General features: G+C 36.7%; 1 protein-coding gene across 9 annotated transcripts in view; it reads left to right on the top strand.

Annotated features, from left to right (window-relative positions):
• RELCH (RAB11 binding and LisH domain, coiled-coil and HEAT repeat containing) overlaps positions 1-14,045 on the top strand; it is a 110,002-nt gene that overhangs the window by 53,861 nt on the left and 42,096 nt on the right. For all 9 annotated transcript variants that reach the window (XR_014139559.1, XM_081801067.1, XM_081801066.1 and 6 more), the window contains exons 12-16: positions 1,461-1,551; positions 4,668-4,739; positions 8,927-9,067; positions 9,519-9,683; positions 11,914-12,061. Coding sequence is in view for 8 of the 9 variants with exons in the window: in XM_081801067.1 (XP_081657193.1) it covers positions 1,461-1,551; positions 4,668-4,739; positions 8,927-9,067; positions 9,519-9,683; positions 11,914-12,061 (617 nt within the window). In the remaining variant the exon portion in view is untranslated. The remainder of the gene's footprint in view (positions 1-1,460; positions 1,552-4,667; positions 4,740-8,926; positions 9,068-9,518; positions 9,684-11,913; positions 12,062-14,045) is intronic.

Here is a 14,045-nt window from a genome sequence, read left to right as displayed (position 1 = left end):
ATTAAGGGGAATCAGATAGATTAAAAATACGAGGTTGTGGTGAGAATAAGCTGCAGTATACAATGAAGATAGACTGGCTCAACATTTTCCTCATTGTTGTCCACATATTCTTTGTCTGTCATTATTCTCCTCTACTTGAGAGAACAGTTGTTTAGAAATTTAAGGTCATTTTGCAGTTTAAGTTAAGTTGACTTGAAGTAGCAATGAGCAGTGCCTGGGCTTAAAGTGCTATTTTTATTATTAATATGAATTAAACATTCTAATTTGTTCTTCCTAGAAGCTGGCTACTACCCATCAGGTTTTACTGTTTTGAACTAGATAAAAGAGGAAAAATTTATAATTCTGCATTTTAAAGTCATTTAAAATGGAACTTCATTCTGAAGAGTGCAAAATCATATTTAAAGTTTTATACTTTCTTAAGTTTCAAATCTGTCAATTCAAGTGAAGTTATTATTTATATACTGTTCTGTAACAAATTACCCCAAAAGAAAGTGGTTTAAAATAACACTTATTTTTATATTACAGTTTATGTGAGTCACTTAATCTGGGTCCTCTGCTTCAGAGTCTCTTACAAGGCTATAATCAAGGTGTTGGCTGAGGCTATGGTCCTGTCAAGGCTCAATTTGAAAGGATTTGCTTCTGAGCTTACTCATATAGTTGATCATTGGCAGATTCAGTTTCTCATGGGTTCGTGAACTGAGGGCCTCAGTTTCTTACCGGCTTTTGGCCAGAGTTTCCTTAAGTTCCTTGCCACATGGGCCTCACCAGCATGGCCACATACTTCATCAAAGCATGCCAGCTGAGAAAGCAATAGAGAGGGTCCCAAAGATGGACATCACAGACTTCTGTAACCTAATCACTTTGGCCATTATTCTGTTCGTTGGAAGCAAATCATTAGGTACAGTCTACACTCAAGGATATGGAATGACACAGAGCATGAATATCAGGAGATAGACAACACTGGGAGCCATGTCAGAAGCTGCCTACCACATTTATCTCGTGTATAAAATGCTGATTTAAGAAATACCATTTTACTAATGTGATACCATAGTTTTAAATTATAGAAACATTGGGGGAATAATCACTGGCTGTTTTAGTGTCTAGAAACTGAAATTCAGTAGAAGCTGAAGCATTAGACATATTATCTCAGAATGCATGTATGGGAAGTTAATTTAGGAGGTTATGAGATTAACCTCCTAAATTATGTTATGTGATTAAGCTTCACACCAGTAGAGAATCCCTTCACAAAGTCTCACAAATGGTGTTGCCACTGCTGGGGGAAGGAGTTTTAACTAACTCGTTCTCTTGGTGGCGGCCTAGTCCATTGTTGGAAAAGTCTAATTTGATTGTACAAAAATGTTGTATGTTGTGTGAATTACAGAGCTGGCTCTTTTTAACCCTTAGAAAGTTGTGCTTTCTAATGCAAGTACAAGTGTTTATTAATTTATGTTATTTTTCAGGCAGATGATACTGACAGGTTGTGTGGCATTTGCACGTCATGTTGGACCAACACGTGTAGAGGCTGAACTTTTACCACAGTGTTGGGAACAGGTAAATAACTGTATTGGGTTTTCCCCTAGCTATTATATTCTAATTTATTATGAGTGTTCATATTTTCTGTTTTAAATGCCAATAGGAAATATGTGGGATCTAAATTATGCTGCTGTTTCTGTAGTCCAGCACGGTGATTTAACAGCACTAAGAATGCTCTGGGATGCTTTGCTTTCTTCGCTCTTCCAACACATAGTTAAGAAACACTGGTTTCAGTGCCAGGTACTGCTGCAGTCATTACATGCAGTAATGGACAAAATACATACAGTGGTGAACAAAAGACAAAAACCTTTTAGTGGGGAGATAAGAGTAAACAAATAAATGATACGTCTTATATTATTATAGATTATGAAGAAAAATAGAGCAGGATAAGGGTTAGAGAGTGATGGAGAATGCTATTTTAGAAGGGGTGGTCAGAGCAGGAATCTGAGAAAGGGATGTTTAGGCAAGGATCTGAATGAAGTGAGTTACTGTAAATGCAAAAGCCCTGAGGTAGGTTCAAGGGAGAGGGAGGCCATGTGTGTTTGCATATGTGTAAGGGCGGGGGGGGTAATAGAAATAATATATGTGTTATATATTTGTATATATTACAAATATATACAGAATATAAAGTGTAAACTGTTGATGTGGGAGGTTTTTGTATTTATAATCCACCTCACCCATTTACTTACAATACTTTTGGTTTTATATTGAATTTTAATATTCCAGTCCTGTGGAAAACTCACAGTCATTGACTTTCTAGACTTGATGTTTAGATCATTAAGTGACATACTTATCCATCTTAAAAAAAAGATGGATTTCTTACTTATAAAGACAGATTTCATGGCCTTATTTATAATAGCATAGTCACTTACTCTTAATACTGGTCTCTGGAATATCATTAAAGCATATGGTCCTTTAGAATTCTATTCCTAATTTGAGTATTCATTTTTTTTCTTTAAAATTTAGTGGTGTTATATCTAGATTAAATATGTAAACTGAACATTATATATGGTCCTCTTATCTCTGACAGTCCCTTAGGTCACCTGGATTATAATGCATACTAATTTAGGGTGAGGCTCTAATCATTGGAAGTCAAATTTGGAAACAGCATATACAATTTTTTTTTTTTTTTAAAGATTTTATTTATTTATTTGAGAGAGAGAGAACGAGAGACAGAGAGCAGGAGAGGGAGGAGGGTCAGAGGGAGGAGAAGCAGACCCCCCGCCGAGCAGGGAGCCCGATGCGGGACTCGATCCCAGGACTCCAGGATCATGACCTGAGCCGAAGGCAGAGGCTTAACCATCTGAGCCACCCAGGCGCCCCAACAGCATATACAATTTTAAATTTACAGTTCTGTACAGTTATTCATAGGTATTTATAATTTCTAAACAGTGTTTTCCATTTCCTTTTTTTTGTTAAGCTCTATTGAGATATTCAGATATAATACACCCATTTAAAGTGTACAATTTAGTGTTTTTTAGTATATCCACAGAATTGTACAGCCCTCACTACAGTTTTTTTTTTAAGATTTTATTTACTTATTAGAGAGAGTGCAACAGAAAGAGAATACAAGCAAGAGAAGGACAGAAGGAGAAGCAGGCTTCTGCTGAGCAGGTAGCCCGATGCGGGGCTCAATCCCAGGACCCCGGGATCATGACCTGAGCCGAAGGCAGCTGCTTAACCGAATGTACCACCCAGGCGCCCCTGCCACAATCAATTTTAGAACAGTTTTATCACCCCAAAAAGAAACTCCAACCATTTGAACTTAGTTCTCTTACTTCAAGTTTGTTTTGGCTATTCTGGGTCCCTTGAATTTCCATGTGAATTTTAGGATGAACTTATCAAAATCTGCAAATAAGCCATCTGGAATTTTCATAAGGACTGCATTGTATCTGTAGATCAGTGTGGAGAGTATCTCACCATCCTAACAATAGTGAGCCATCTTAACCATGAATTTAGGATGTCTTTCCATCTATTTAGTTCTTTTAAATTTTCTTTCAACAATGTTTTGTTGTTTTCAGAACACAATTTTTGTACTTTTTTTGTTTAATTTATTCCTAAATATTTTATTCTTTTTGATACTGTTGTAAATAGAATTTTCTTAATTTTATTTTGCATTTTTTGCAATATAGAGAGATACAATTGATTTTTGTACGTACATTTAATTTTAAGGCTCATTGAACTAGACTAAAAAGCAAAATGAAAGTTTACATATAACATACTTTGACATTCAAACCATTCTGCTCTGAGGTTACTATTTCTGGAAAATTTAGTTTACAGATGTTCATAATAACCATCATTACAACCACCTCTTCTATTACCTGAATAAACATGGATATTGGGGATCTATCTAGCCAACTACCTCCCATTTGTTGCCCAGTAGATTGCTATGTAATTTCTTTTCTTAATTTTAGGCATCCAATACTTTAATGAATTATGGCACCTTTTCATATGGGAATATGAGAACAGATATACTTCTTTTCCAGTCAAGGAAAGATTTATATTCTATGAAGAAGACATATGGGAACAAAACCCAGTATGTGTCATTTTTTTTATTTTGTTGTTATGGTTCAGTGTAGTCATCATAACAGCAAAACCCCAACATCTTGCATATACAAACAGGAATGGATTGAAGTCTGCTTACTTTAAAAACAAAATCGTATTTTGGCTCTGGTTAAATCATTGATTAACTTACTTCCTAATCCCTTAGTTAAAAAAGAGAACTGATGAGTCACTCCTGGCACATATTATAAGCCATATCTATAATATCCAGAAGCTGAGTTTTTCAAATTTAAAAATAAACTAATGTTGCTAGGGCTGGAGAAAGGTGCTTCTGACATCCAAAGGAAAGCCTAGTTATAGGTAAGCCTACCATCTCTAGACACCTTGCCACATTTTCATCTTTGCTTTATCCTTTTTTCTTTAACAGATAACCACTGTGGCCTCATTTTTTAGTCTCTCTCTGATTCCCTTATTCCTGATCCAGTTATGGGCACACAGGGATTCCCAGAAGTGGAAAAAAAAAAAAAGATGCTTCATTGCATTCTTAACAGAATTTATTGTGAGGAGTAATTCTCTGTTGGAGGAAAGGAGGTTATGTTGTTTATGCTTAATTTGTTTATTTTTTACTCTAGATTAACCACAAATACCCAGAAAGACGACTACTTGTGGCAGAATCCTGTGGAGCATTGGCACCTTACCTTCCTGTAAGAATTGTCATTTTTTCTTCAAAACTTTTTTCCTTTTTAATAATAGAGAAACTTTTTATCAAGTGACTTATATATTTTAATTCAAATTCTCCCAGGGCATGCTATCCTAATAAAAGGAAGGAGATGAGCCAAAAAGATTAGTCTCACATTGATATAATATGGCATTACAGGCAGATAGGTATATTAACCATTTTGCATGAGCCATAAATGTATTAAATTATCAGCAGTTCTCAAAATTTGTGGTTCGAGGACCCTGGGAGATTCTTTGAGATCCTTTCAGAGGGGTCCATGAGGTGAAATTATTTTCATAATATTAAGACACTTTTCATCTTTTCTCTGTGTTTACATTTACATTATTGGTACAGAAGCTATAATGGGCAACAATGCCAATGCATTAGCCCTGATCTAGGCAGTGACCCCCAAATATACTGATAATGATGTATTCTTCACTGCCATGTACTCAGAAGAGCCAGTTTCACTCAAAAATAAGCTTGATGAATCAATAAAATTATTAATTCTACTAAATTTTGACCCTTGAGTTTGTATCTTTTTAATATTTTGTGTGACAGAATGGAAAATACTAATATCAATCCCTTTTGCTGAGGTATCCTGAGGTATAATGGCTACTTCGGGAAAAGGATTTCAAATAGCTTGAGTTGTGAATTGAGCTAGCTCCTTTTTTCATGAGATACTGATTTTACTTGACCAACCACTAACACACAAGCTCTCGTTATTCAGAAATGAGTATTTAGCAGATATTTTTATGAAAATGAGTGAAATGAGCCTGTCACTTTAAGGAAAAACAAGTAGATGACATTTATTGCCAATGATAAAATTGGAACTTTTAAGTGAGAACAAGAATTTTGGAAAATTTATTATCTGCCACCATGGGTTTGACAGCTTCTGAGTATATAAACACATTTCTGAGATCTTAACATGTGATTTTTTGAGATTATAATAAAATGTGTCAATATTGAAGAGCGTCTGAATAAGTCTATGGTACAATGTTTCCCAAATGACCAATGCATACTGCTCAAAATCACACATGGGTAAAAATAGAGGCAAAGTCCAATATAGACCAGTGGAATTTTTGTCTTAAAGACTTCATTTATTTATTTGACAGAGTGGGGTGAGGACAAGCAGGGGGAGTGGCAAGCACAGAGAGGGGGAGAAGCAGACTCCCTGCTGAGCAGAGAGCCCCACAAGGGGCTTGATCCCAGGACCCTGAGATCATGATCCCAGCTGAAGGCAGACGCTTAACCGACTGAGCCACCCACACACCTAAGCAGTGGAATTTAATGTGCCAGAGTTTAGAGTTTATTAGCAAGGAACCATATCATGGTTTCAGATTTTACATTGCATCTAACCTCTAAGAAACTACCACTTGTCCAGTTTTAGTGTAGAATTAAAATATCTATTCTTGGGCGCCGGGTGGCTCAGTTGGTTAAGCAACTGCCTTCGGCTCAGGTCATGATCCTGGAGTCCCGGGATTGAGTCCCGCATTGGGCTCCCTGCTCAGCAGGGAGTCTGCTTCTCCCTCTGACCCTCTCCCCTCTCATGTGCTCCCTCTCTCTCTCTCCCTCTCTCTCATTCTTGCTCTTTCAAATAAATAAATAAAATCTTTAAAAAAAAAATCTATTCTTATCAGAAAAGGCTATTAAAATACTCCCTTTTTCAATTACATGTCTCTGTGGGGCCAGATTTTCTTAAAAACTTCAGCTGAAACTATCATAACAATTGAATGCAGAGCAGATAAGGGAATCTACCTGTTTGCTTTTAAGTCAGACATTAAAGTGATTTGCAACAAAATGTAAAGCACCATTCTCACTAATTTTTTTGTTTTATAGTTATTTTCATTAAAATGTTATACATGTTACTAACCTTAAATGATTTTATTGTTGTTTTTAAATTTCTCAGTTTAAATTCTAATATGATAAATGTCAGTAGATATTACCCACCCAAATAAAAGCTGTTTGCAGTGCTCAGTAATTTTTAAATGACTAAAGGAATCCTTCCATCAAAAAGATGAGGACCCCTGGACTGCTAAACTCTTTTAGGTATCTTTCCATAAGTCCAGGGCTTAGAGAGGGTAGAGGAATGAGGTGACATCACAGTTATTTTAATTTAAACAACCATAGTTTAAAGGAGGACTTGACAAACTGCAGCCTGGAGATCAAATCTGTTAGACCTTGCTCTGCATACTAAAATCACACTGTAAATTTATGAAAATGGTCACATCCTCTATATTTATTGTATTCTAACTATTAGATGTGAAAAGGACCTAAACAGGTGCCCCTACATGAGTCAGTTTTGAGCATCCTTTTATATACTGTTCCAAGCAGAGATGAACATCACATGCACAAAGGGGATAAATAAGCTGTTCTACACTGCCCCTGATAGTAGAATGTTAAGCAGTATCAAGAATAGACTTAATGGGTGCCTGGGTGGCTCAGTTGGTTGAGTGACTGCCTTCGGCTCAGGTCATGATCCTGGAGTCCCGGGATCGAGTCCCACATTGGGCTCCCTGCTCAGCAGGGAGTCTGCTTCTCCCTCTGACCCTCCCCCCTCTCGTGTGCTCTCTCTCTCTCTCTCTCTCATTCTCTCTCTCAAATAAATAAATAAAATCTTTAAAAAAAAAAAATAATAGACTTAATGTTTCCTCCATGGATCTTCACTTGCCTAATATCCCACCACAGCTGCTAACAGTAAAATCTCAGCGCGGTCATGGCTTCAGTGGAGTAGCCTCCTGACTTGTCCTGTGGGTTCCCTGTGGCGTACTGAACCTAACTGCTGCAACTGATGTCAGCCCAGAGCAATGTGAAGCAAATACCCAGCTGAAGTTTACTTACCTACGTACTGCTGCCGAGGCTGATACCAACCCAGAAGCCCTTTTAAGATCTTCAAGGCAGTTTTTTGGGCAGTTTTTATCCTAGAGGATAAGTAAACAAGGCTGTACTAAAAGACATACTCAACAACCTAAATGTGACCAAAATTTGGTAAAATTACATACACTTTTGTTTCTAGGAAGTCAAAGCAAAAACTAGGTCATTTAAAGATGACCATTAGACCTTGCTCTGCATACTAAAATCACACTGTAAATTTATGAAAATGGTCACATCCTCTATCTTTATTGTATTCTAACTATTAGATGTGAAAAGGACATAAACAAGTTTAGATTTGAAGAATTTTATAAACTGATCAAATTATAATAATGGTCCAGAGAAGGGAAGTAAGGGCAAGAATTGGCATAATGATAGCTCTTTATTTTACCTTCACGCATTAATTAGGCTAAAACATTCTTTAACCAAAAAAAAATTGTGAAATTAAGATACAACAGTGGTTGACATTATATTAAAAGAGTAGCATCTGAGGATAGCAATGCAGTTCCCTTTGAAGTATTTTTAAAGTTTGCTCTCATATTTTATCATCCTGTTTCTTTTCTCAGTTCTTCAAAAAATAGGAACACCAGGATTTTAGAATGTTTCCACACTCCTACCCCAGACAAATGTTTTTGATTAACGGAGCCATGTTTGTAATCTCTCCTGTTATTAAAACTCTGAAAGCCCTTCTCTGAGTTAAAAACAAGTATTGGTAGAAGTCATTGTCCATTTATAGCAGTGTTGACTTCGTTGGTTTGCCAAAAGTGCCTGCTACTATGTGCTGTAGGATTTGAAGGATTTGCACATATTTAGTAGATAGAAAAACATGCTGGGGGGCGCCTGGGTGGCTCAGTCGTTAAGCATCTGCCTTCGGCTCAGGTCATGATCCCAGGGTCCCGGGATCAAGCCCTGCATCTGGCTCCCTGCTCAGCAGGAAGCCTGCCTCTCCCTCTCTGCCTGCTTGTGTTCCCTCTCTTGCTGTCTCTCTCTCTCTCTGTGTCAAAATAAATAAATAAAATCTTTAAAAAAAAAAAAAGAAAAACATGGTGGAAGATGATTAATACCAAATTCAAGGTAGATGTTATCTGTAGAGAGGGAGGGTAGAAGAAGGTGGGAGAGGCTAGAGAGTCAGACAAGCTGTATCTGTAATGTCTTATGTCTTTGAAAAATGAAGACTTAAAAAAACAGAAAATGTGAATATATTTAATCTGGATTTTGAATATGTGGATGTCTGTTATTATTTTCTATGCTTTTCTACTGCTAGTGTAAAATAAATAGTAAAAACATGTTTTTATTTATTTTCAGAAAGAAATACGTAGCTCCTTGGTTCTCTCAATGTTGCAACAAATGTTAATGGAAGATAAGGCAGATTTAGTAAGAGAAGCTGTGATCAAAAGCCTCGGTATCATTATGGGATACATTGATGATCCAGACAAATATCAACAGGTATGTTTTTCAGAATGAACTCCATTTACTCCATTATAAAATTCCAAATAAGTTAATATTCAAATCTCTGATTCAGCTACCCAATAATCTATAGTAGGGAGGGCAGGTATGTCAGCTTTAACCAGTTGCAGTTGGCTGCCTGGTTTTACTTCAATTCAGAAGAAAGAGTGCTAGGATTCATTTGCAATCTCTGCCATACTTTTGTGGCAGGAAATTGGCAACAAGCGTGCCATGTTTACCACCTTTTCTCTTTGGTTTCCGCATCAATGGATACATGACATTTTCTTTAAAGAAAATGGGAAGGATAGGATTATGGATGGCTTGCTTTCTTGCTTAAAATGTTTTCTAAATGTACTGCAGTGTATACTTACTGCTTTTTATTGAGGGGTTTTTTTTTTTTTGGAAGTTTATTCTTTTAAAAATCTAAATTTTACCTGTTTCTTTTTGGCAGGGTTTTGAATTGTTGCTGTCAGCCTTGGGTGATCCCTCAGAAAGAGTAGTTAGCGCAACACATCAAGTATTTTTACCAGCCTACGCTGCCTGGACTACAGAACTGGGAAATTTACAGTCTCATCTTATACCTACATTGCTGAACAAGATAGAAAAACTTCTCAGGGTAAATGCTTTCTTTATGTATACAGTTTATAGAAATGTAAAAGGTGTGTTCTAAGTCATCTTGGAAGAATGCTGGGGAGCAAAGACAGAAAGTACCACTTAGCTGAACATTCTAAGAATTTACCAGTTAAAGATTTTTATTGGATTAGAGCCAAGAGAGATTTGAGGAAGTTCTGCTTTGCTGAAGCCAGACGAGAAAGGGCATGAAGTAGCGCCTTTGTGGAACTCACTTGTACATTATTCAGAAAGCTAGCTCTTCCTTGTCTCTTCTGAAGATTTAAAGATTTTAGGTGACATATCAGCTCCAGTCCCAGAATGCAGAGATAACTAAAATATTAGTCTCTAAAGCTTTCTTACTTACACGATTTCAAAATGCTTTAACTGTGGGGCGCCTGGGTGGCTCAGTTGGTTGGGCGACTGCCTTCGGCTCAGGTCATGATCCTGGAGTCCCTGGATCGAGTCCCGCATCGGGCTCCCTGCTCGGCGGGGAGCCTGCTTCTCCCTCTGACCCTCCCCCCTCTCATGTGCTCTCTCTCTCATTCTCTCTGTCAAATAAATAAATAAAATCTTTAAAAAAAAAAAAATGCTTTAACTGTGTTTACTTCACTGCAGTAGTTCATTTCCTTTTTAAAATGAACGTTTTTTTTTTCCCAAATAAAAGAAATGAAGAAAAGTTGAAAAAAAGATAGTAACTTCTTGATTTAATTTTTGTACTAAAAAGTCCCTTTAGAGTCTAGAAGAAAAACTAACATTTCTTTAATGCCTATTATGTGCATTAGGGTAGATACCTTCTAAATAAAACGTATTATTTCATTGTTATAACTCTTTGAATTGTATTTTGGTTTCGGTGTGGAAACTGAGCTTTTAGGGAACCTGCCCAGGGTCTTACAGCCGTCAAATGACAGGTATGAGTCACTGATACTAAACTCTTACCCGTTCTACCCCCAAATTTTAAAGAATCTATAAGGCTCTTGCATAGTGACTACTCTGTAGACAGTCTTATATGTATCCACATGTATTTATTTAATTTAAAAATTTGGATTTTTTTTCTATAAATTTAAAAATGGGTATTAAAAAAACTATAGACAACTAGACCAAAGTACTCCTTTTTATGAAACCTAGGAAATTCTTTAAAGTATTTTTTTTTTTAGGGGCGCCTGGGTGGCTCAGTTGGTTAAGCGACTGCCTTCGGCTCAGGTCATGATCCTGGAGTCCCGGGATCGAGTCCCGCATCGGGCTCCCTGCTCGGCGGGGAGTCTGCTTCTCCCTCTGACCCTCCTACCTCTCATGCTCTGTCTCTCATTCTCTCTCTCTCAAATAAATAAATAAAATCTTTAAAAAAAAAAAAAGTATTTTTTTTTTAATGTTTGCATTCCTTCTACCTGAAAATTATCCATTCCTTTGTTTTTCTTGTTCCATTTCATAACATGGTTAATTCCATTTTGCTATTAAGGATGCAGTATTCCGCACAGGTAGTAATTCTGCCATGAAGAGATTAACTAATTTAGTTGATAGTGTGTAACTCATATATCTGGTATCTCTGACACAGTTGTTATTTTATAACATAGTAATGACATCTCAAGTGGATTTGAATAGCAGTACCCACTTTTGTCTCTAATGATTCTATTTTCTACTTTAACATTTGGTTTCTGTGTACCATACCGATCCTTTTACTCTTTTTTTCTTTCTGTTATCTCTTTCTTTTGTTTCCTTTTGAAATTTTTTCTCCCACATTTCATCTGTGCGTTGAATTATTTTAAAGTGCTTTCAGTGCTGGCAAATACAGATGCCACCAAATCTGTAAAAGGAGACCAGAAGTAGGAGAAGGAAAGTAGCAAGCGCTGCTGCTGATCTAACAGTTGAACATTTAAAATTATTCCTGTGGCTCACTTTAGTTTCTTTATCCTGACTTATAAAATTTCAAAGGATAAGATCCTCTTAAAAGAAAAAAAGCCTGTAGAAACAGTTTCATACAAATTGAAATGACTGATGTTCACCCTAAAGATTTCCACATAAAAAATTATATTACTTATTAGTGCCTTAGTGCTTCTTCACATTTTCATGTACTTAGAGAAATTAAGAAAAGATTCATGGACATCTCCACTAAGTGCTGTGCTGTGAGTCTACCATACAGATCCTTAAATGCTTTATTCATTGCCACAGAAAGGAAGAGCATTATAAATACCTAATTTCAGAAAACTAAAACTAGCTTCCACCTCCTTATGTTTCAGGAAGGAGAGCACGGGCTGGATGAACATAAGCTGCACATGTATCTTTCTGCTTTGCAGTCCTTGATCCCATCTCTCTTTGCATTAGTGCTGCAGAATGCACCTTTCTCCAGCAAAGCCAAGCTTCATGGTGAAGTGCCACAGATAGAAGGTACTGAACTTAAATTATGGAAGGAAGATGTAGAATATTAGCAACTTAGCTTCCCAAAGAATTGTTTTTGTTTAAACTTCTAAAAATTACTTTATAAGACAGCATAATTACTAAAATATATGTGTGGAATCTTGTGGTCATAGATTATATGATAGCTAAGTTAAATGGTGCCTTCATCTTTTATGAAGAAGCCTCATGGTATTATTTTATAATATTTGTACTTTCTTTCCATTCCTAATCTATAGTCTTGATAACCTTTTTTTCCAGCGGCTGAAGTAAGTTTTCTTTCATTAATAGAGCTGAATCAATGAAAAGGTCACTGAATAGTTACTAGTGCCAGTTTATGAAGCTTGTCATTTCCACTTTCTTTATATTTTTTTCTCCCCTATCTGCTTCATCTTACTTTCAATATGGGAAGGTAAATGTAATTACTCTTTTCTACTTGTCCTTGACAGGAATATAAGCATTTGCAGCAGATTTTTTTTTTCCTCCAAAGAAGGAATATGCCTTAGTTTCAGAAATAGTGACATTGATAGCAAAAGCCAGTATTCTCTTCTGTCAATGTCCACCTAACTAGTAAGAGACCTTTGATCCATGGCACTTAGTAACCCCACTGCACCCAAACCCCAGGATAAATGGCTATAGACCAGCTATTACTCTGTATGAGATCCCTTTGCAACTTCTTCAGATTTGTGAAATTGTCCATGTCTCTTACTGGCTTCCGATAGACAAAAGAATGATAACATTGAGAACATCAACAGACACTTAATGTTTTTGCAGTTTTCATGTAAACTGTGGGCTGCCTTTAATCTTTGGGAATGAAGTTGTGTCCAAGAATACACGAAGCACAACATAAAAATGGTATATACTGTTTGAATGTCTGTTTTACTGGAAAAATTGAGAATAGATGGAGTAGAGTTAATTTAACATTTTAAAATATTATTGAGGAGAAGGAAAATTCAGACTTTTAAGCAAAGTCTTCCTAAAGCATTCACAGCCATCTGCTTCAGGTTCTACCCTCTCACATATTAAGGTTCCTCATCTGCCTAGGGGCTTTCCTATCTTTCTAATTCCCTCTCTTTCTCTGTCTTGCCATATTGGTTTGCTAGGGCTGCCATAACAAAATACCACAAACTAAAATTTATTGTCTTGCAGTTCTGAAAGCTAGAAGTTTCAGATCAAAGTGTCAGCAGGGTTGGTTCCTTCTAATGGCTCTGAGGAAAAAGCTGTTCCATGCCTCCGTCCTCGCTTCTGCTGGTTTGCTGGCAATCTTTGTCATTCCTTGGCTTATAAATGCATCACCCCGATCTCTGCCTTCATATTCACATTCCATGCTTCCTCTGTGTGTGTTTGTCTCTATGTCCAAATTTTCCCCTTTTATAAGATCAGTCATATTGAACTAAAGGCCCACCCGATTCCAGTATGATTTTATCTTATCTAATTCTACCTGCAACAACACTATTTCCAAATAAAGTCACATTCTGAGGTTCTAGGGTTTAGGACTTCAACGTAGGAATTTATGGGGGGGTACATAGTTCAACCTATAACATTTGCTATCATTCCTTCATTAATGTATTTAACAAATAACTCTTGAATGTTGCCTGTTGCCAACCATGTGCTGGAGAGTAGATGAAAATTGTCAAAACAACTGCTTTAACATCCTGAATATATTTCTTTTAGTATTTATATGACCTTTTCTTGTGATTATATCTTCATCATACCAAAAACAATCTTTTCTTGGGGCACCTGGGTGGCTCAGTCGTTAAGCGTCTGCCTTCAGCTCAGGTTATGATCACAGGGTCCTGGGATCGAGCCCCACATCGGGCTCCCTGCTCGGCAGGAAGCCTGCTTCTCCCTCTCCCCCTCCCCCTGCTTGTGTTCTCTCTCTCGCTGTGTCTTTCTCTGTCAAATAAATAAAATCTTTAAAAAAAAAAAATAATAATAATAATCTTTTTAACCCACACAAATATTTTTATTACCAATT

The sequence above is a fragment of the Leptonychotes weddellii genome, chromosome 13 (genome assembly GCF_054177405.1).
Source record: "Leptonychotes weddellii isolate Sample4059 chromosome 13, ASM5417740v2, whole genome shotgun sequence".
In the NCBI taxonomy this organism is placed as follows: domain Eukaryota; kingdom Metazoa; phylum Chordata; class Mammalia; order Carnivora; family Phocidae; genus Leptonychotes; species Leptonychotes weddellii.
This window is presented reverse-complemented; position numbering and strand designations above follow the sequence as displayed.